Source organism: Falco peregrinus, chromosome 5 (genome assembly GCF_023634155.1).
Source record: "Falco peregrinus isolate bFalPer1 chromosome 5, bFalPer1.pri, whole genome shotgun sequence".
Lineage (NCBI taxonomy): Eukaryota > Metazoa > Chordata > Aves > Falconiformes > Falconidae > Falco > Falco peregrinus.
The window spans coordinates 111091434-111114378 of NC_073725.1; the positions used below are offsets into that span (position 1 = coordinate 111091434).

Here is a 22945-nt window from a genome sequence, read left to right on the forward strand (position 1 = left end):
ACAGCCCCACTGTCACCTCGCAGCCCCACTGTGACCTCAGGGCCGGCCCAGGCCGCATAGCAACGGTGCTCAGGGGGAGAGCCGCTGGAGCACAGCCGGGGCAGCTGCCCTCCCAGGCTGGGGAGCACGCCCCGTCGGGCAGCTCCGTCCAAGGGCTGGCACACAGTCCCACCTGGGGCTGAGCCCGCAGCTCTGCCCTCTTTTCCGGGCACTGTCACAGGGGCAGCGCGGAGCTCACAGTGCCCCAGATGACCTGGGGAGCGCAGCCAGGGCATTTCTGACCTCCTCCGGTGCTGTTAGCAACAGCTCACGAGGCTGAGGAGTGAATGATTTCAGCCTCAAGACAAGTGCCAGATCCCCTCCTGTGCGCACCTTCCCGGCTGGAGCCCGGTTTGGCGCCTTGGGGGACCCCAGGGCTAACAAGTCACGTTTGTTTGACGGGAAAGATGAAGCCTTCACTCTTCCCTTTCTCCTTCACGTGAAACTTAAGGGAATACTTTCTGTTGGGGTCCTCAAAGGGCAAAGTCAATCAATAAAACAGAAAAAATATTCTCTTAAAGTATTTGACGTGCAAAAGGAAACCTTGAGAGAGCACACGGTGGGTGTATGTTGCCTGAACAACCCAGTGGCCTTCTATGGTAGGGTGAGTGCCTCGGTGGGCAAGGGAAGAGCTACGGCTGTCATCTCTCCAGGCTTCTTTGGCCTTTGATATTGTCTCTCACAGCATCCTTCTCCATCAATTGGAGAAATGTGGATCTGATGCGTGGACTGCTTGGTGGATAAGGAACTGGCTGGACAGTGCCATCCTGACGGCAGTGGTGAACAGCTCAGTGTGCGGACGGAGACTGGTGACGAGTGTGTCCCTCAGGGTCCCCTCTTGGGAGCAGTACTGTTTAATAGCTTCATCAATGACATAAGGCAGTGGGATCGGGTGCACCCTCAGCAAGCTTGCAGATGACACCAAGCTGAGTGGTGCAGCTGATGCGCCTGAGCGATGGGCTGCTGTCCAGAGGGACCTGGACAGGCTGGAGAAGCGGCCCATGTGAACCTCATGAGGCTCAAGAAGGCCAGGTGCAAGGTCCTGCACCAGGGTCAGGGCAACGCCCGGTACCACTGAGAGCCGCCCTGCCAGGAAGGGCTCGGGGGTACTGGTGGATGAACAGCTGGGCATGAACCAGCAATGTGCGCTCGCAGGCCAGAAAGCCAACCGTGGCCTGGGCTGCATCAAAAGAAGCCACCAAAATGATCGAAGGGATGGAACTCCTCTGCTCTGAAAAAAGAAAAGGCTGAGAGAGGTGGGGTTGTTCAGCCTGGCGAAGAGAAGGCTCTGGGGAGACCTGATTCTGGTCTTCCAATACTTAATGGGCGCTTATCAGAGAGACGGGGACAGAGATCTGAGCAGGGCCAGCAGCCCTAGGGAGAAGGGGCAATGGTTTGAAGCTGGAAGAGGGCAGATTAAGACTAGACGCAAGGACAGCAGGTTGGTTTTTTTTTTATGCTGAGGGTGGTGAAACACTGGAACAGGTTGCCCAGAGAGGTGTGGACGCCCCATCCCTGGAAACATTCAAGCTCAGCTGAGCAAAGTGATCCTGTTGAAGATGGCTGCGCTCATTGCAGGGGGATTGGACTCAATGACCTGTAAAGGTCCCTTCCAACCCCAAACATTCCATGATCCTGTATTTCACTCTGCCTTAGCCATGAGACTCAGCAGCCAGAGGCTTTAGATGCACGTCTGGCCACGCTGTAGCCTACAAAGCGGGAAGGGATGGATTGGAGCCTCGCTGCAGCGACGCTGGCTTTCACACCTTCTGTCACACAGTAACTGCCTCACAGCGACCTCTGCGCTAATGTGGATGCTTCCAGCTCTGCAGCTGGTGGAGCAGGAGCAATGGCAGGACAATGTTCAAAACACTGTGGTCAGGCGGTCCATGTAAACGGCAGTCCCCGCCTGGTGAAAGGAGACCTCTCCCTATCTGTCCCCGACACGGGGAGCCAACACCACCTATCCTTCCCAGCTACTGTCACCACTCCTGGCAGGGCTTCTTCGTTGACACAAGGGACTCTACCACTCGGACCGGGAGCAGCCGCAGGGCGCTGTTCAGCGGCGGTGCTCAGGGCTCTGTCATCTACCGCTAGTCACCACTTGCCATGAGGCTTCTCTGCAGGCGACGCAGGAGAACTGTATTGAGAAGGAGACCTGACCACGCTTCCCGCTCTCCCAGCTCTTTAATCACTTCAGGAGCAGCCCGGATGGCATCAGAGGGTGCCTTGCGTTGTAGGAGAAAGGGGCAGGACCTGCCCCTCAGGCTAATGACCTGTTTGCAGCAGGTTGGCAGTCAGGGATGAGCTGTGGAGCAGAGCGCGTAGTGCCGCCATTGGGGCTTTCCCCACGAGCCCATGCCCGGCTCCTGCCTACCGACACAGTGGGCATCCACGGCTGCACCCAGGCGTGGAGCCCAGCCGGTGCTGGTGCCTCGCTTGGTTTGCTGTTGGTACCCCCTGGACACTTGTGTGACAGCCCTGTGTCACACTGTCCTTGGCGGGCAGCGGCTGAGCCCCGAAGCTGTCGGCTGGGGCTCTGTCAGTGCACCCCCAACTCCTACCCTGGTGTGGCTGCCTTCAGCCCCTGCTGTGCGGCTGGAGCAGTGAGCTCAGGGGTGTGTGGGAGTCTCAGGAGGCTCAGGGCCCTCAGGGGTCTCAGGGGGCTTGGCAGCAGTGGGAGGTCGGAGGCCTTGGAGGGCTCAAAAGTGGTGGGTGCTCGGTAGTGGCGGGGGGCTCGGTGGGCTTGGAGGTCTCAGTAGCGGTGGAGGTCTCGGAGGACGTGGGGACTGCTGCATCTGGGAGAAACTTTCCTGGTTCATCTGATGCAAAGATTCCAGGAATGGGCTTGGGGGGGGCGAGGGCAGGTCCCATTTGGTGGGGTGCTGGGGGGTGCTGGTATGGCTCATCTGAAGGGCGGCCGGAGATGGGTTCGGGGGGCGTGGAGGCCGTTCCCCTTTGGCTGGGGTCTGGAGGGTGCTGGTCTGGCTCCTCTGCTGAAAGGCGGCTGCGAATGGGGGAGGCGGTCGCGGGGGCCGTGGGGAGGATGAGCGCGCTCGTTGTTCAGGCGGCAGTGTCCTCTGCTGTCTTTGGGTGCAGCTCTGAGGGGTGCTTGCGCGGCTGCTCTTGCTGTCCGGGCGGAAGCGAGAGCCATGGGTTTTCTGCTGGACTCTAGAAGCTCCAGCGACGGGCCTGTGGAGAGAGGAGGCCGCTGAGGCGCTCAGCTGCAGAGGGGGCGCACGGACTGTCCCCCACAGCACGGCCCAGAGCTGGCAAGGCTCCCCAGCACGGGCAGAGCCGCTGGCACGCCTTGGCCGACGTGGACACCCGCAGCTCATGGCAGCCCCGAGCAGGGGGACTCCTCAGGGCAGGTTCGGTGGCCACCAGCCAGTGCTACTGGGCGCCTCCCTGGCTGGGGCAATCTCTTGCCCCGCTCTTTCTCGTCCTGCCCTTGCTTTTGGGCAGCCTGACTAGAAATGCTTCGTGGCTCTGAGCAGCCATCGAAGGAAGCAGTGTCGGGGGAATCAACAACTCACTCTTCTTTCTTCATCCACCACCGGATGATGACACAGACCAACACTATTCCAACTGGCACGGAAAGCATGGTTGCTGCTGTGGCTATCATACAGTGCCTCCGCGCATCTTGGGGACAGAGAGGACTTGCGGTGTTTGGGGGATCATCAGCCCTTGCGGTTCTCTCGCTGATCACGTCTGTAGGAGCAATTTGAAAAGTTAGCCCGTCCTGCGCACCACTGGTAAGCGTGCAGCACGATTGATCCGGCCAGGACATTCTCTCTTTCCCCCCGGTACTGGTGCCTGGAGGCACGTTCCCACCCTTTGGGGCAGGGTGTCCCACCCAACCAAACCCAGAAGGCCAGAAGGGGAGCACAGGGGGGGCGCAGCTGCTTGAGCCTTTGAGTGACACGGACAGAAACCGTCCCTGCAGCAGGCAGTGCCACCCCAGCTCTCCCTCCCCGTGAGACAGTTCCCACACCCCAGGGGACAGACTCAGGCCTCCTCAAGTGGCCCTGAAGCCTTGCCCTCCCCCTAGTGCCTTTTCTCCAGCACAGGCACCGCCTGCAGCACCTCCCAGGTTTCAGGATGTGTCTCCCACTTGGGGACCCCAGCAAGACTGCTCCGTACCTGAGCCCGGTTCATAAGCCCGATTTATCTTGCTCTGGTGGTCTTCTCCAGGCTTTGACGGCACTGCCAAAAAGCAGAGGGGGAAGGTTAAGCCTCAGCGAGTCTCAGGCACAGAGGACACAGGAGGACGGGGAGGTTCCCCCTAAGCCTCTGCCTAGTCTGGGAGTCAGGGCATCGCTGTGGACCTCGGCTCAGGGAGGGATCCCGCTCTGTGCTGCTCCTGTGCCTCTCGGCAGTCACAGCAAGCTCGGGGATGCAGCTGGAGCGGGAGGGACATTTGGCACATTTCCCATATCTGCGGAACATGGTCCCGATGCCTCGAACCCAAAACACTTTCAGCTTTGGCTGCTGCTGTGACTTGCCAGAGTGGGCACTGGGGGAAGAGCCTGCGCCTGGTTCCGACTCCACGCAACAGCCACGCCTGACCTGCTGGGGGACCAGGAAATTGCAGGCCATCTTTTGGTTTGCGTTGCACTTTTGGCGACGTGTAAAGCGATGCAAAATGCCTTCCTTCAAAGAGGACGGGAAGAAGCTGCAGCCAGTCCGGCCAGGGAAACAGCCCTTTCGAGAAGGGCTCCTCCGCCCTTCCCTGTAAGCACCAGCAACGGTCACGGTTGCCCCATCCCAGCTATCGGTCGGCAGACGGGAGATGCAGCACAGCCCAAGAAGCCTGCCGAACCAGCATCCCCACCGACCTCCAGCATCAGGAAAGGGCAGCCGGCGTCGCCTGGCACCTCGCTCCTGCCTGGAACTGGGCCAGTGGGCAAGCAGTGCTGCCCGTGAGCTGAACACAAGTTCAGCGCTCGCCAGGCCCTCAAATCTGCCTGCCAGCAGACGCCTGCACAAACCAGCTCCGAGCCGTAACGGCAAAACTGGGGCAGCAGCCGCCCCTGGCCCTCCGCTTGAAGCACAACTGGCAGCAGAGGCTCTGCACCATCTCTGTGGCTCAGCTGCCAAATTTCACAGCGAAGGCAGAGTGAAATGTACCCACCGTGTCCTCTCTTCCATTCCTCCAGCACATGCCTTAGTTGCTCAAATAGCTCCGAGGACTCGTTTTCTCCTTCAGCTCGGTACTTTTCTATTGCAGAACCTTAACAGAAAGGACCCGATTCAGTTTCACCCAAATAAATTACAGAAGACCAGTGCTTAGCCTGTGAGGTCAGCACAGACAGACTACTCACCCCTGCGATGCCAGCCTCGCGCAGCATCCCACTGCCGAGGAGCTGGACGAGTCCTTCCTACAGGCACACCTGTAACAGAACAGCCAAAGCAGCTTCCGTCATCTACTGCGGTCTACAATGGCAGGACTGGATTGCAGAAGCGGTAAGGGGACCGCGCAAGGAGACGGCACACACGTGCAGATCTCTGTCCCCACAGCTGCAGAGGCGCCCAGCGGGCTGACCTTTGGGCTTTGAGCTGGCGGATCTCAAAGGGAGGAGAAAGCCATGACGTACCCATGGTGCGATCTCCCAGAGGCTCGGTCCTGGAACCCCGCTGGGAATCTGCAGCAGCTTTGCCGACAGCCACGGCTGCAAAGAAGCACAGGACAGAACGGCTGCCGTGACACAGTTCAAGTTATTTCTTCAGATCAAAGTGGCAGCGAGTGCCACTCAAAGGTGGGCTTCCTCCACGGCACTCATCTCTGCCTTCCGCTCAGGAGCATGGTGCCAAGAGTTACCGTGCACCTGCACTGGCACCATGCTGGGACGGAACGAACCACGTGCGGAGCTGCCGGGACAAAGGACTCCCTGGAGCTCACACCAGCTCCAGCTCAACCCCAACGAGCCCGCTGGCTTGGCAGCCAGCACTGGGAGCAGCTCAGGCTCCCAGGGCCAGCAGACAGCTTTGCAAGGCAAAGCTCCACAGGGCGCATCTCTGAGCCCGGCCCGTTCCCTCTCTGCTCTCCTCCATGTCTGCGCATGGGCCACGGACGGAGCAACTTGCTCTTCAGGCGGAAAGAAGCCTAGAGGGTAGATGCAGCTTCCTCCCACTGATTTACCCGTGGGATGGCTCTCAGGCTCGAGGACAGCAACGGGCTACGAATTCGGGATGGTGTAACCCTTGGGAGGCTCTTCAGGAGAATTGCACATGAGTAAGCTCTTGTCACATTGACACTGTTTCTTCTTTCAAGGAAAGGGACATAGAGCGCTTACCTCCAGGACGCCCCAAGGGCTCCAAACCAACAGCCTGCCATGCATCTCGATAAACTTTGGCAGCATCCTCACCTAGAAGCAAGCACAGAGGGGAAATGTTGCCATTGCCTGTTGGCATCCGCTTGTGCCTTAGTGAACCGCAGGCACTGGAAGGGGCTCAGGTAGCAGCGTGGGAGCCAGACCCCGGGGAGATTGCCAGCGCTGCAGAGGGGCCTGGTGACCTCTTGGCCGGCACCTGGCAGCTCTCCAACACGCTCGTTAAGCCAGGCCATGAACAAGACCCCTTGCGGAGCACATGGGCCAACATAGGGCCCCTGGGGGCATTCTTACCCGCACAGCTCTCACACACACAGGGGAAGCCCTCACCAAAGCGCTCGAGGGAAAAGCCACATCCACGCTTCTCGGGGAGAGGAGCCCGCTGGCCCGTGAAAGGTCGCAAATGTGCCGAGTGCTTACCTGCTTCCTGCTCTTGCCAAGGTGCAGCCCAGGCAGCCCTGGCACGTAGGGCCGCCAGGAGGAGGAGGAGGAGGAGGCAGTGCTGAATGAGGGCCATGGCTCCCTTCAGCCACATGATCCTGTGCTGCTGTCACCGCTGCTGCTGCATGTGGTGCAGTTGCGGCTGGGGGCTGAGGCGTGGGTACTTATAGCTGGTGCATCGCCGTGGAGCTCCGTGACCTCACAGCCCCACTGTCACCTCGCAGCCCCACTGTGACCTCAGGGCCGGCCCAGGCCGCATAGCAACGGTGCTCAGGGGGAGAGCCGCTGGAGCACAGCCGGGGCAGCTGCCCTCCCAGGCTGGGGAGCACGCCCCGTCGGGCAGCTCCGTCCAAGGGCTGGCACACAGTCCCACCTGGGGCTGAGCCCGCAGCTCTGCCCTCTTTTCCGGGCACTGTCACAGGGGCAGCGTGGAGCTCACAGTGCCCCAGATGACCTGGGGAGCGCAGCCAGGGCATTTCTGACCTCCTCCGGTGCTGTTAGCAACAGCTCACGAGGCTGAGGAGTGAATGATTTCAGCCTCAAGACAAGTGCCAGATCCCCTCCTGTGCGCACCTTCCCGGCTGGAGCCCGGTTTGGCGCCTTGGGGGACCCCAGGGCTAACAAGTCACGTTTGTTTGACGGGAAAGATGAAGCCTTCACTCTTCCCTTTCTCCTTCACGTGAAACTTAAGGGAATACTTTCTGTTGGGGTCCTCAAAGGGCAAAGTCAATCAATAAAACAGAAAAAATATTCTCTTAAAGTATTTGACGTGCAAAAGGAAACCTTGAGAGAGCACACGGTGGGTGTATGTTGCCTGAACAACCCAGTGGCCTTCTATGGTAGGGTGAGTGCCTCGGTGGGCAAGGGAAGAGCTACGGCTGTCATCTCTCCAGGCTTCTTTGGCCTTTGATATTGTCTCTCACAGCATCCTTCTCCATCAATTGGAGAAATGTGGATCTGATGCGTGGACTGCTTGGTGGATAAGGAACTGGCTGGACAGTGCCATCCTGACGGCAGTGGTGAACAGCTCAGTGTGCGGACGGAGACTGGTGACGAGTGTGTCCCTCAGGGTCCCCTCTTGGGAGCAGTACTGTTTAATAGCTTCATCAATGACATAAGGCAGTGGGATCGGGTGCACCCTCAGCAAGCTTGCAGATGACACCAAGCTGAGTGGTGCAGCTGATGCGCCTGAGCGATGGGCTGCTGTCCAGAGGGACCTGGTCAAGCTGGAGAAGCGGCCCATGTGAACCTCATGAGGCTCAAGAAGGCCAGGTGCAAGGTCCTGCACCAGGCTCAGGGCAACGCCCGGTACCACTGAGAGCCGCCCTGCCAGGAAGGGCTTGGGGGTACTGGTGGATGAACAGCTGGGCATGAACCAGCAATGTGCGCTCGCAGGCCAGAAAGCCAACCGTGGCCTGGGCTGCATCAAAAGAAGCCACCAAAATGATCGAAGGGATGGAACTCCTCTGCTCTGAAAAAAGAAAAGGCTGAGAGAGGTGGGGTTGTTCAGCCTGGCGAAGAGAAGGCTCTGGGGAGACCTGATTCTGGTCTTCCAGTACTTAATGGGCGCTTATCAGAGAGACGGGGACAGAGATCTGAGCAGGGCCAGCAGCCCTAGGGAGAAGGGGCAATGGTTTGAAGCTGGAAGAGGGCAGATTAAGACTAGACACAAGGACAGCAGGTTGGTTTTTTTTTTATGCTGAGGGTGGTGAAACACTGGAACAGGTTGCCCAGAGAGGTGGTGGACGCCCCATCCCTGGAAACATTCAAGCTCAGCTGAGCAAAGTGATCCTGTTGAAGATGGCTGCGCTCATTGCAGGGGGATTGGACTCAATGACCTGTAAAGGTCCCTTCCAACCCCAAACATTCCATGATCCCGTATTTCACTCTGCCTTAGCCATGAGACTCAGCAGCCAGAGGTTTTAGATGCACGTCTGGCCACGCTGTAGCCTACAAAGCGGGAAGGGATGGATTGGAGCCTCGCTGCAGCGACGCTGGCTTTCACACCTTCTGTCACACAGTAACTGCCTCACAGCGACCTCTGCGCTAATGTGGATGCTTCCAGCTCTGCAGCTGGTGGAGCAGGAGCAATGGCAGGACAATGTTCAAAACACTGTGGTCAGGCGGTCCATGTAAACGGCAGTCCCCGCCTGGTGAAAGGAGACCTCTCCCTATCTGTCCCCGACACGGGGAGCCAACACCACCTATCCTTCCCAGCTACTGTCACCACTCCTGGCAGGGCTTCTTCGTTGACACAAGGGACTCTACCACTCGGACCGGGAGCAGCCGCAGGGCGCTGTTCAGCGGCGGTGCTCAGGGCTCTGTCATCTACCGCTAGTCACCACTTGCCATGAGGCTTCTCTGCAGGCGACGCAGGAGAACTGTATTGAGAAGGAGACCTGACCACGCTTCCCGCTCTCCCAGCTCTTTAATCACTTCAGGAGCAGCCCAGATGGCATCAGAGGGTGCCTTGCGTTGTAGGAGAAAGGGGCAGGACCTGCCCCTCAGGCTAATGACCTGTTTGCAGCAGGTTGGCAGTCAGGGATGAGCTGTGGAGCAGAGCGCGTAGTGCCGCCATTGGGGCTTTCCCCACGAGCCCATGCCCGGCTCCTGCCTACCGACACAGTGGGCATCCACGGCTGCACCCAGGCGTGGAGCCCAGCCGGTGCTGGTGCCTCGCTTGGTTTGCTGTTGGTACCCCCTGGACACTTGTGTGACAGCCCTGTGTCACACTGTCCTTGGCGGGCAGCGGCTGAGCCCCGAAGCTGTCGGCTGGGGCTCTGTCAGTGCACCCCCAACTCCTACCCTGGTGTGGCTGCCTTCAGCCCCTGCTGTGCGGCTGGAGCAGTGAGCTCAGGGGTGTGTGGGAGTCTCAGGAGGCTCAGGGCCCTCAGGGGTCTCAGGGGGCTTGGCAGCAGTGGGAGGTCGGAGGCCTTGGAGGGCTCAAAAGTGGTGGGTGCTCGGTAGTGGCGGGGGGCTCGGTGGGCTTGGAGGTCTCAGTAGCGGTGGAGGTCTCGGAGGACGTGGGGACTGCTGCATCTGGGAGAAACTTTCCTGGTTCATCTGATGCAAAGATTCCAGGAATGGGCTTGGGGGGGGCGAGGGCAGGTCCCATTTGGTGGGGTGCTGGGGGGTGCTGGTATGGCTCATCTGAAGGGCGGCCGGAGATGGGTTCGGGGGGCGTGGAGGCCGTTCCCCTTTGGCTGGGGTCTGGAGGGTGCTGGTCTGGCTCCTCTGCTGAAAGGCGGCTGCGAATGGGGGAGGCGGTCGCGGGGGCCATGGGGAGGATGAGCGCGCTCGTTGTTCAGGCGGCAGTGTCCTCTGCTGTCTTTGGGTGCAGCTCTGAGGGGTGCTTGCGCGGCTGCTCTTGCTGTCCGGGCGGAAGCGAGAGCCATGGGTTTTCTGCTGGACTCTAGAAGCTCCAGCGACGGGCCTGTGGAGGGAGGAGGCCGCTGAGGCGCTCAGCTGCAGAGGGGGCGCACGGACTGTCCCCCACAGCACGGCCCAGAGCTGGCAAGGCTCCCCAGCACGGGCAGAGCCGCTGGCACGCCTTGGCCGACGTGGACACCCGCAGCTCATGGCAGCCCCGAGCAGGGGGACTCCTCAGGGCAGGTTCGGTGGCCACCAGCCAGCGCTACTGGGCACCTCCCTGGCTGGGGCAATCTCTTGGCCCGCTCTTTCTCGTCCTGCCCTTGCTTTTGGGCAGCCACCAGGCTGCCACTCCGCGGCAGCCTGACTAGAAATGCTTCGTGGCTCTGAGCAGCCATCGAAGGAAGCAGTGTCGGGGGAATCAACAACTCACTCTTCTTTCTTCATCCACCACCGGATGATGACACAGACCAACACTATTCCAACTGGCACGGAAAGCATGGTTGCTGCTGTGCCTATCATACAGTGCCTCCGCGCATCTTGGGGACAGAGAGGACTTGCGGTGTTTGGGGGATCATCAGCCCTTGCGGTTCTCTCGCTGATCACGTCTGTAGGAGAAATTTGAAAAGTTAGCCCGTCCTGCGCACCACTGGTAAGTGTGCAGCACGATTGATCCGGCCAGGACATTCTCTCTTTCCCCCCGGTACTGGTGCCTGGAGGCACGTTCCCACCCTTTGGGGCAGGGTGTCCCACCCAACCAAACCCAGAAGGCCAGAAGGGGAGCACAGGGGGGGCGCAGCTGCTTGAGCCTTTGAGTGACACGGACAGAAACCGTCCCTGCAGCAGGCAGTGCCACCCCAGCTCTCCCTCCCCGTGAGACAGTTCCCACACCCCAGGGGACAGACTCAGGCCTCCTCAAGTGGCACTGAAGCCTTGCCCTCCCCCTAGTGCCTTTTCTCCAGCACAGGCACCGCCTGCAGCACCTCCCAGGTTTCAGGATGTGTCTCCCACTTGGGGACCCCAGCAAGACTGCTCCGTACCTGAGCCCGGTTCATAAGCCCGATTTATCTTGCTCTGGTGGTCTTCTCCAGGCTTTGACGGCACTGCCAAAAAGCAGAGGGGGAAGGTTAAGCCTCAGCGAGTCTCAGGCACAGAGGACACAGGAGGACGGGGAGGTTCCCCCTAAGCCTCTGCCTAGTCTGGGAGTCAGGGCATCGCTGTGGACCTCGGCTCAGGGAGGGATCCCGCTCTGTGCTGCTCCTGTGCCTCTCGGCAGTCACAGCAAGCTCGGGGATGCAGCTAGAGCGGGAGGGACATTTGGCACATTTCCCATATCTGCGGAACATGGTCCCGATGCCTCGAACCCAAAACACTTTCAGCTTTGGCTGCTGCTGTGACTTGCCAGAGTGGGCACTGGGGGAAGAGCCTGCGCCTGGTTCCGACTCCACGCAACAGCCACGCCTGACCTGCTGGGGGACCAGGAAATTGCAGGCCATCTTTTGGTTTGCGTTGCACTTTTGGCGACGTGTAAAGCGATGCAAAATGCCTTCCTTCAAAGAGGACGGGAAGAAGCTGCAGCCAGTCCGGCCAGGGAAACAGCCCTTTCGAGAAGGGCTCCTCCGCCCTTCCCTGTAAGCACCAGCAACGGTCACGGTTGCCCCATCCCAGCTATCGGTCGGCAGACGGGAGATGCAGCACAGCCCAAGAAGCCTGCCGAACCAGCATCCCCACCGACCTCCAGCATCAGGAAAGGGCAGCCGGCGTCGCCTGGCACCTCGCTCCTGCCTGGAACTGGGCCAGTGGGCAAGCAGTGCTGCCCGTGAGCTGAACACAAGTTCAGCGCTCGCCAGGCCCTCAAATCTGCCTGCCAGCAGACGCCTGCACAAACCAGCTCCGAGCCGTAACGGCAAAACTGGGGCAGCAGCCGCCCCTGGCCCTCCGCTTGAAGCACAACTGGCAGCAGAGGCTCTGCACCATCTCTGTGGCTCAGCTGCCAAATTTCACAGCGAAGGCAGAGTGAAATGTACCCACCGTGTCCTCTCTTCCATTCCTCCAGCACATGCCTTAGTTGCTCAAATAGCTCCGAGGACTCGTTTTCTCCTTCAGCTCGGTACTTTTCTATTGCAGAACCTTAACAGAAAGGACCCGATTCAGTTTCACCCAAATAAATTACAGAAGACCAGTGCTTAGCCTGTGAGGTCAGCACAGACAGACTACTCACCCCTGCGATGCCAGCCTCGCGCAGCATCCCACTGCCGAGGAGCTGGACGAGTCCTTCCTACAGGCACACCTGTAACAGAACAGCCAAAGCAGCTTCCGTCATCTACTGCGGTCTACAATGGCAGGACTGGATTGCAGAAGCGGTAAGGGGACCGCGCAAGGAGACGGCACACACGTGCAGATCTCTGTCCCCACAGCTGCAGAGGCGCCCAGCGGGCTGACCTTTGGGCTTTGAGCTGGCGGATCTCAAAGGGAGGAGAAAGCCATGACGTACCCATGGTGCGATCTCCCAGAGGCTCGGTCCTGGAACCCCGCTGGGAATCTGCAGCAGCTTTGCCGACAGCCACGGCTGCAAAGAAGCACAGGACAGAACGGCTGCCGTGACACAGTTCAAGTTATTTCTTCAGATCAAAGTGGCAGCGAGTGCCACTCAAAGGTGGGCTTCCTCCACGGCACTCATCTCTGCCTTCCGCTCAGGAGCATGGTGCCAAGAGTTACCGTGCACCTGCACTGGCACCATGCTGGGACGGAACGAACCACGTGCGGAGCTGCCGGGACAAAGGACTCCCTGGAGCTCACACCAGCTCCAGCTCAACCCCAACGAGCCCGCTGGCTTGGCAGCCAGCACTGGGAGCAGCTCAGGCTCCCAGGGCCAGCAGACAGCTTTGCAAGGCAAAGCTCCACAGGGCGCATCTCTGAGCCCGGCCCGTTCCCTCTCTGCTCTCCTCCATGTCTGCGCATGGGCCACGGACGGAGCAACTTGCTCTTCAGGCGGAAAGAAGCCTAGAGGGTAGATGCAGCTTCCTCCCACTGATTTACCCGTGGGATGGCTCTCAGGCTCGAGGACAGCAACGGGCTACGAATTCGGGATGGTGTAACCCTTGGGAGGCTCTTCAGGAGAATTGCACATGAGTAAGCTCTTGTCACATTGACACTGTTTCTTCTTTCAAGGAAAGGGACATAGAGCGCTTACCTCCAGGACGCCCCAAGGGCTCCAAACCAACAGCCTGCCATGCATCTCGATAAACTTTGGCAGCATCCTCACCTAGAAGCAAGCACAGAGGGGAAATGTTGCCATTGCCTGTTGGCATCCGCTTGTGCCTTAGTGAACCGCAGGCACTGGAAGGGGCTCAGGTAGCAGCGTGGGAGCCAGACCCCGGGGAGATTGCCAGCGCTGCAGAGGGGCCTGGTGACCTCTTGGCCGGCACCTGGCAGCTCTCCAACACGCTCGTTAAGCCAGGCCATGAACAAGACCCCTTGCGGAGCACATGGGCCAACATAGGGCCCCTGGGGGCATTCTTACCCGCACAGCTCTCACACACACAGGGGAAGCCCTCACCAAAGCGCTCGAGGGAAAAGCCACATCCACGCTTCTCGGGGAGAGGAGCCCGCTGGCCCGTGAAAGGTCGCAAATGTGCCGAGTGCTTACCTGCTTCCTGCTCTTGCCAAGGTGCAGCCCAGGCAGCCCTGGCACGTAGGGCCTCCAGGAGGAGGAGGAGGAGGAGGCAGTGCTGAATGAGGGCCATGGCTCCCTTCAGCCACATGATCCTGTGCTGCTGTCACCGCTGCTGCTGCATGTGGTGCAGTTGCGGCTGGGGGCTGAGGCGTGGGTACTTATAGCTGGTGCATCGCCGTGGAGCTCCGTGACCTCACAGCCCCACTGTCACCTCGCAGCCCCACTGTGACCTCAGGGCCGGCCCAGGCCGCATAGCAACGGTGCTCAGGGGGAGAGCCGCTGGAGCACAGCCGGGGCAGCTGCCCTCCCAGGCTGGGGAGCACGCCCCGTCGGGCAGCTCCGTCCAAGGGCTGGCACACAGTCCCACCTGGGGCTGAGCCCGCAGCTCTGCCCTCTTTTCCGGGCACTGTCACAGGGGCAGCGTGGAGCTCACAGTGCCCCAGATGACCTGGGGAGCGCAGCCAGGGCATTTCTGACCTCCTCCGGTGCTGTTAGCAACAGCTCACGAGGCTGAGGAGTGAATGATTTCAGCCTCAAGACAAGTGCCAGATCCCCTCCTGTGCGCACCTTCCCGGCTGGAGCCCGGTTTGGCGCCTTGGGGGACCCCAGGGCTAACAAGTCACGTTTGTTTGACGGGAAAGATGAAGCCTTCACTCTTCCCTTTCTCCTTCACGTGAAACTTAAGGGAATACTTTCTGTTGGGGTCCTCAAAGGGCAAAGTCAATCAATAAAACAGAAAAAATATTCTCTTAAAGTATTTGACGTGCAAAAGGAAACCTTGAGAGAGCACACGGTGGGTGTATGTTGCCTGAACAACCCAGTGGCCTTCTATGGTAGGGTGAGTGCCTCGGTGGGCAAGGGAAGAGCTACGGCTGTCATCTCTCCAGGCTTCTTTGGCCTTTGATATTGTCTCTCACAGCATCCTTCTCCATCAATTGGAGAAATGTGGATCTGATGCGTGGACTGCTTGGTGGATAAGGAACTGGCTGGACAGTGCCATCCTGACGGCAGTGGTGAACAGCTCAGTGTGCGGACGGAGACTGGTGACGAGTGTGTCCCTCAGGGTCCCCTCTTGGGAGCAGTACTGTTTAATAGCTTCATCAATGACATAAGGCAGTGGGATCGGGTGCACCCTCAGCAAGCTTGCAGATGACACCAAGCTGAGTGGTGCAGCTGATGCGCCTGAGCGATGGGCTGCTGTCCAGAGGGACCTGGACAGGCTGGAGAAGCGGCCCATGTGAACCTCATGAGGCTCAAGAAGGCCAGGTGCAAGGTCCTGCACCAGGGTCAGGGCAACGCCCGGTACCACTGAGAGCCGCCCTGCCAGGAAGGGCTTGGGGGTACCGGTGGATGAACAGCTGGGCATGAACCAGCAATGTGCGCTCGCAGGCCAGAAAGCCAACCGTGGCCTGGGCTGCATCAAAAGAAGCCACCAAAATGATCGAAGGGATGGAACTCCTCTGCTCTGAAAAAAGAAAAGGCTGAGAGAGGTGGGGTTGTTCAGCCTGGCGAAGAGAAGGCTCTGGGGAGACCTGATTCTGGTCTTCCAATACTTAATGGGCGCTTATCAGAGAGACGGGGACAGAGATCTGAGCAGGGCCAGCAGCCCTAGGGAGAAGGGGCAATGGTTTGAAGCTGGAAGAGGGCAGATTAAGACTAGACACAAGGACAGCAGGTTGGTTTTTTTTTTTATGCTGAGGGTGGTGAAACACTGGAACAGGTTGCCCAGAGAGGTGGTGGACGCCCCATCCCTGGAAACATTCAAGCTCAGCTGAGCAAAGTGATTGTGGTGATCCAAGTCGAGGCAGACTGAAAAAACACTATGGCTGCATGGCTGGGATCAACAAAATGGCCTTTATTGCTTATACAAATGATTTATATATCTTAGACATTACATGTGTCTGACCCTGAAAGGTGTTTGTGTTCTTCTTCTTGCTTGCTATTTGCTGTTGCTGTAGGTGCCCGTGTGCTGTGGTTCTAAGTTACGGTTCTTCACATCCTGTTTACGTACCTGGCAATTTGTGGCTGTCTTCAAGGTACACGACTAAGCCTTTGAAGTCAACTAATTTGTCTGTAGACCCGCTGCAGACCCCAACAAGTGATCCCATTGAAGATGGCTCTGCTCATTGCAGGGGGGGTGGACTCAATGACCTGTAAAGGTCCCTTCCAACCCCAAACATTCCATGATCCCGTATTTCACTCTGCCTTAGCCATGAGACTCAGCAGCCAGAGGCTTTAGATGCACGTCTGGCCACGCTGTAGCCTACAAAGCGGGAAGGGATGGATTGGAGCCTCGCTGCAGCGACGCTGGCTTTCACACCTTCTGTCACACAGTAACTGCCTCACAGCGACCTCTGCGCTAACGTGGATGCTTCCAGCTCTGGTGTAGGTAGTAGGGAAAGCCTGCCATCAGTGATGGGGACCTGAGCTGAGCAAAAAAGTGCTGAGAAAAGGTACAAGGCTGCCGCTGCCCTCCCATGCCATGCCTACCAATACTTGGTATTACTCAAGTATACTCAGTTTCTGTTTTCCTCTTGGAAGAAGAAACCATGGGTTCCTGCTGGAAGAAATATATAGGAAGAGCCACTGGTTGGCTGCAGAGTTTCACAGTGTAGTGAAAGTCGCCTTGCTACTGTAGCTCACTCTGAGACACCTTCATGTACCTCCTCAGCTCGTTGTAGCCCACGTGGCTGTCATGCTTTTCTAAACCTCAGCAGCAGCAAGTAAAGCTAGGGCCTTGTAGCAGACCCTGCTGTGGTAATAGCACATAGGGTTTTCATATAAAAGAGGGCACACTGAGACTAGACATGAGGACAGCAGTTTATTGTTTTATGCCGAGGGTGGTAAAACACATTGGGGCTTTCCCCACGCGCCCGTGCCCAGCTCCTGCCTGCCGACACAGTGGGCATCCACGGCTGCGCCCAGGCGTGGAGCCCAGCCGGTGCTGGTGCCTCGCTTGGTTTGCTGTTGGTACCCCCTGGACACTTGTGTGACAGCCCTGTGTCACACTGTCTTTGGCGGGCAGCGGCTGAGCCCCGAAGCTGTCGGTTGGGGCTCTGTCAGTGCGCCCCAGCTCCTACCCTGGTGTGGCTGCCTTCAGCCCCTGCTGTGCGGCTGGAGCAGTGAGCTCAGGGGTGTGTGGGAGTCTCAGGAGGCTCAGAGGGCTTGAAATCCTTGGGGGTTGGGGTCCTTGGAGGGCTGGGGAGCGATGCGGGGCTCTGGGGCTGTGGAGGCTCCTGCGGTTCGTAGATACTCTCCTGGCTCCTCTGCGTCATGGTACCTGGGTACGGGCTCGAGCAAGGCGAGTAGTTTGGTCTTTCAGGTGGCAGTGGCGTCTGCTGGCGTGGGATCCAGATCTCAGGGGTGCTGGGGCACCTGCTCTGACTGCTCAGGCACTGGTAGAAGCAGCTCTTTATATGCTGGAGTCTTGAAGCTCCAGCGACGGGCCTGTGGAGAGAGGAGGCCGCTGAGGCGCTCAGCTGCAGAGGGGGCGCACGGACTGTCCCCCACAGCACGGCCCAGAGCTGGCAAGGCTCCCCAGCACGGGCAGAGCCGCTGGCACGCCTTGGCCGACGGGGACACCCGCACCTCATGGCAGCCCCGAGCAGGGGGACTCCTCAGGGCAGGTTCGGTGGCCACCAGCCAGCGCTACTGGGCGCCTCCCTGGCTGGGGCAATCTCTTGCCCCGCTCTTTCTCGTCCTGCCCTTGCTTTTGGGCAGCCTGACTAGAAATGCTTCGTGGCTCTGAGCAGCCATCAGAGGAAGAGGAGGGAGGGAAATGTACTCACGCTTTCTTCTTCCTTCGCCACCAGACCACGACACAGCCCAACACAATGGCAACTTGCAGAGAAACAACAGCCGCTACTGCACCCATAGTAGAGAGCTTTCCAGGGTCTCTGGGACCGGAAACAGCTGGGGGGCTCGGGGGATTGTAAAGCTCTGTGGTTCTCTCGGTGACATCATCTGCAGGAGCAATCAGGAACGTTAGCCCGTCCTGCGCACCACTGGTAAGCGTGCAGCACGATTGATCCGGCCAGGACATTCTCTCTTTCCCCCCCGTACTGGTGCCTGGAGGCACGTTCCCACCCTTTGGGGCAGGGTGTCCCACCCAACCAAACCCAGAAGGCCAGAAGGGGAGCACAGGGGGGGCGCAGCTGCTTGAGCCTTTGAGTGACACGGACAGAAACCGTCCCTGCAGCAGGCAGTGCCACCCCAGCTCTCCCTCCCCGTGAGACAGTTCCCACACCCCAGGGGACAGACTCAGGCCTCCTCAAGTGGCCCTGAAGCCTTGCCCTCCCCCTAGTGCCTTTTCTCCAGCACAGGCACCGCCTGCAGCACCTCCCAGGTTTCAGGATGTGTCTCCCACTTGGGGACCCCAGCAAGACTGCTCCGTACCTGAGCCCGGTTCATAAGCCCGATTTATCTTGCTCTGGTGGTCTTCTCCAGGCTTTGACGGCACTGCCAAAAAGCAGAGGGGGAAGGTTAAGCCTCAGCGAGTCTCAGGCACAGAGGACACAGGAGGACGGGGAGGTTCCCCCTAAGCCTCTGCCTAGTCTGGGAGTCAGGGCATCGCTGTGGACCTCGGCTCAGGGAGGGATCCCGCTCTGTGCTGCTCCTGTGCCTCTCGGCAGTCACAGCAAGCTCGGGGATGCAGCTAGAGCGGGAGGGACATTTGGCACATTTCCCATATCTGCGGAACATGGTCCCGATGCCTCGAACCCAAAACACTTTCAGCTTTGGCTGCTGCTGGGACTTGCCAGAGTGGGCACTGGGGGAAGAGCCTGCGCCTGGTTCCGACTCCACGCAACAGCCACGCCTGACCTGCTGGGGGACCAGGAAATTGCAGGCCATCTTTTGGTTTGCGTTGCACTTTTGGCGACGTGTAAAGCGATGCAAAATGCCTTCCTTCAAAGAGGACGGGAAGAAGCTGCAGCCAGTCCGGCCAGGGAAACAGCCCTTTCGAGAAGGGCTCCTCCGCCCTTCCCTGTAAGCACCAGCAACGGTCACGGTTGCCCCATCCCAGCTATCGGTCGGCAGACGGGAGATGCAGCACAGCCCAAGAAGCCTGCCGAACCAGCATCCCCACCGACCTCTAGCATCAGGAAAGGGCAGCCGGCGTCGCCTGGCACCTCGCTCCTGCCTGGAACTGGGCCAGTGGGCAAGCAGTGCTGCCCGTGAGCTGAACACAAGTTCAGCGCTCGCCAGGCCCTCAAATCTGCCTGCCAGCAGACGCCTGCACAAACCAGCTCCGAGCCGTAACGGCAAAACTGGGGCAGCAGCCGCCCCTGGCCCTCCGCTTGAAGCACAACTGGCAGCAGAGGCTCTGCACCATCTCTGTGGCTCAGCTGCCAAATTTCACAGCGAAGGCAGAGTGAAATGTGCCCACCGTGTCCTCTCTCCTGTTCCTCCAACATTTGCCTTAAGAACTCAGATGACTCGCAGGGGCCAGCAGACAGCTTTGCAAGGCAAAGCTCCACAGGGCGCATCTCTGAGCCCGGCCCGTTCCCTCTCTGCTCTCCTCCATGTCTGCGCATGGGCCACGGACGGAGCAACTTGCTCTTCGGGCGGAAAGAAGCCTAGAGGGTAGATGCAGCTTCCTCCCACTGATTTACCCGTGGGATGGCTCTCAGGCTGGAGGACAGCAACGGGCTACGAATTCGGGATGGTGTAACCCTTGGGAGGCTCTTCAGGAGAATTGCACATGAGTAAGCTCTTGCCACATTGACACTGTTTCTTCTTTCAAGGCAAGAGACATTGAGCGCTTACCTGCAGGATGCCCCAAGGGCTCCAAACCAACAGCCTGCCATGCATCTCGATAAACTTTGGCAGCATCCTCACCCAGAAGCAAGCACAGAGGGGAAATGTTGCCATTGCCTGTTGGCATCCGCTTGTGCCTTAGTGAACCGCAGGCACTGGAAGGGGCTCAGGTAGCAGCGTGGGAGCCAGACCCCGGGGAGATTGCCAGCGCTGCAGAGGGGCCTGGTGACCTCTTGGCCGGCACCTGGCAGCTCTCCAACACGCTCGTTAAGCCAGGCCATGAACAAGACCCCTCAGGGAGCGTGTGGGCCAACATAGGGCCCCTGGGGGCATTCTTACCCGCACAGCTCTCACACACACAGGGGAAGCCCTCACCAAAGCGCTCGAGGGAAAAGCCACATCCACGCTTCTCGGGGAGAGGAGCCCGCTGGCCCGTGAAAGGTCGCAAATGTGCCGAGTGCTTACCTGCTTCCTGCTCTTGCCAAGGTGCAGCCCAGGCAGCCCTGGCACGTAGGGCCTCCAGGAGGAGGAGGAGGAGGAGGCAGTGCTGAATGAGGGCCATGGCTCCCTTCAGCCACATGATCCTGTGCTGCTGTCACCGCTGCTGCTGCATGTGGTGCAGTTGCGGCTGGGGGCTGAGGCGTGGGTACTTATAGCTGGTGCATCGCCGTGGAGCTCCGTGACCTCACAGCCCCACTGTCACCTCGCAGCCCCACTGTGACCTCAGGGCCGGCCCAGGCCGCATAGCAACGGTGCTCAGGGGGAGAGCCGCTGGAGCACAGCCGGGGCAGCTGCCCTCCCAGGCTGGGGAGCACGCCCCGTCGGGCAGCTCCGTCCAAGGGCTGGCACACAGTCCCACCTGGGGCTGAGCCCGCAGCTCTGCCCTCTTTTCCGGGCACTGTCACAGGGGCAGCGCGGAGCTCACAGTGCCCCAGATGACCTGGGGAGCGCAGCCAGGGCATTTCTGACCTCCTCCGGTGCTGTTAGCAACAGCTCACGAGGCTGAGGAGTGAATGATTTCAGCCTCAAGACAAGTGCCAGATCCCCTCCTGTGCGCACCTTCCCGGCTGGAGCCCGGTTTGGCGCCTTGGGGGACCCCAGGGCTAACAAGTCACGTTTGTTTGACGGGAAAGATGAAGCCTTCACTCTTCCCTTTCTCCTTCATGTGAAACTTAAGGGAATACTTTCTGTTGGGGTCCTCAAAGGGCAAAGTCAATCAATAAAACAGAAAAAATATTCTCTTAAAGTATTTGACGTGCAAAAGGAAACCTTGAGAGAGCACACGGTGGGTGTATGTTGCCTGAACAACCCAGTGGCCTTCTATGGTAGGGTGAGTGCCTCGGTGGGCAAGGGAAGAGCTACGGCTGTCATCTCTCCAGGCTTCTTTGGCCTTTGATATTGTCTCTCACAGCATCCTTCTCCATCAATTGGAGAAATGTGGATCTGATGCGTGGACTGCTTGGTGGATAAGGAACTGGCTGGACAGTGCCATCCTGACGGCAGTGGTGAACAGCTCTGTGCGGACAGAGACTGGTGACGAGTGTGTCCATCAGGGTCCCCTCTTGGGAGCAGTACTGTTTAATAGCTTCATCAATGACATAAGGCAGTGGGATCGGGTGCACCCTCAGCAAGCTTGCAGATGACACCAAGCTGAGTGGTGCAGCTGATGCGCCTGAGCGATGGGCTGCTGTCCAGAGGGACCTGGTCAAGCTGGAGAAGCGGCCCATGTGAACCTCATGAGGCTCAAGAAGGCCAGGTGCAAGGTCCTGCACCAGGGTCAGGGCAACGCCCGGTACCACTGAGAGCCGCCCTGCCAGGAAGGGCTTGGGGGGTACCGGTGGATGAACAGCTGGGCATGAACCAGCAATGTGCGCTCGCAGGCCAGAAAGCCAACCGTGGCCTGGGCTGCATCAAAAGAAGCCACCAAAATGATCGAAGGGATGGAACTCCTCTGCTCTGAAAAAAGAAAAGGCTGAGAGAGGTGGGGTTGTTCAGCCTGGCGAAGAGAAGGCTCTGGGGAGACCTGATTCTGGTCTTCCAGTACTTAATGGGCGCTTATCAGAGAGACGGGGACAGAGATCTGAGCAGGGCCAGCAGCCCTAGGGAGAAGGGGCAATGGTTTGAAGCTGGAAGAGGGCAGATTAAGACTAGACACAAGGACAGCAGGTTGTTTTTTTTTTATGCTGAGGGTGGTGAAACACTGGAACAGGTTGCCCAGAGAGGTGGTGGACGCCCCATCCCTGGAAACATGCAAGCTCAGCTGAGCAAAGTGATCCTGTTGAAGATGGCTGCGCTCATTGCAGGGGGGTTGGACTCAATGACCTGTAAAGGTCCCTTCCAACCCCAAACATTCCATGATCCCGTATTTCACTCTGCCTTAGCCATGAGACTCAGCAGCCAGAGGCTTTAGATGCACGTCTGGCCACGCTGTAGCCTACAAAGCGGGAAGGGATGGATTGGAGCCTCGCTGCAGCGACGCTGGCTTTCACACCTTCTGTCACACAGTAACTGCCTCACAGCGACCTCTGCGCTAATGTGGATGCTTCCAGCTCTGCAGCTGGTGGAGCAGGAGCAATGGCAGGACAATGTTCAAAACACTGTGGTCAGGCGGTCCATGTAAACGGCAGTCCCCGCCTGGTGAAAGGAGACCTCTCCCTATCTGTCCCCGACACGGGGAGCCAACACCACCTATCCTTCCCAGCTACTGTCACCACTCCTGGCAGGGCTTCTTCGTTGACACAAGGGACTCTACCACTCGGACCGGGAGCAGCCGCAGGGCGCTGTTCAGCGGCGGTGCTCAGGGCTCTGTCATCTACCGCTAGTCACCACTTGCCATGAGGCTTCTCTGCAGGCGACGCAGGAGAACTGTATTGAGAAGGAGACCTGACCACGCTTCCCGCTCTCCCAGCTCTTTAATCACTTCAGGAGCAGCCCGGATGGCATCAGAGGGTGCCTTGCGTTGTAGGAGAAAGGGGCAGGACCTGCCCCTCAGGCTAATGACCTGTTTGCAGCAGGTTGGCAGTCAGGGATGAGCTGTGGAGCAGAGCGCGTAGTGCCGCCATTGGGGCTTTCCCCACACGCCCGTGCCCAGCTCCTGCCTGCCGACACAGTGGGCATCCACGGCTGCGCCCAGGCGTGGAGCCCAGCCGGTGCTGGTGCCTCGCTTGGTTTGCTGTTGGTACCCCCTGGACACTTGTGTGACAGCCCTGTGTCACACTGTCTTTGGCGGGCAGCGGCTGAGCCCCGAAGCCGTCGGTTGGGGCTCTGTCAGTGCGCCCCAGCTCCTACCCTGGTGTGGCTGCCTTCAGCCCCTGCTGTGCGGCTGGAGCAG

At 59.2% G+C, this 22945-nt stretch overlaps 1 protein-coding gene across 3 annotated transcripts; it reads right to left on the reverse strand.

Annotated features, from left to right (window-relative positions):
• Positions 1–1141: 1141 nt before the first annotated feature.
• LOC129784559 (protein enabled homolog) lies at positions 1142–21124 on the reverse strand. Of its 3 annotated transcripts, XM_055805778.1 has the most exons (9): positions 13831–13958; positions 13375–13446; positions 12676–12750; positions 12403–12471; positions 12213–12311; positions 11222–11284; positions 10615–10789; positions 6336–10245; positions 4177–4245 (listed from the first exon to the last, which is right to left on the reverse strand). In XM_055805778.1, the coding sequence occupies exons 1-8, from the start codon at positions 13943–13945 to the stop codon at positions 9756–9758; spliced, it is 1158 nt and encodes a 385-aa protein (XP_055661753.1). In that variant the 5' UTR covers positions 13946–13958; the 3' UTR covers positions 4177–4245; positions 6336–9755. The 3 variants fall into 3 exon arrangements, with proteins under 3 accessions (XP_055661754.1, XP_055661753.1, XP_055661755.1); XM_055805780.1 differs by lacking the exons at positions 13375–13446; positions 13831–13958 and adding an exon at positions 19624–21124; XM_055805779.1 differs by lacking the exons at positions 10615–10789; positions 11222–11284; positions 12213–12311; ... (2 more) ...; positions 13375–13446; positions 13831–13958 and adding exons at positions 1142–3231; positions 3576–3750; positions 5174–5272; positions 5364–5432; positions 5637–5711 and having other exon boundaries at positions 4183–4245; positions 6336–9352.
• Positions 21125–22945: the final 1821 nt, after the last annotated feature.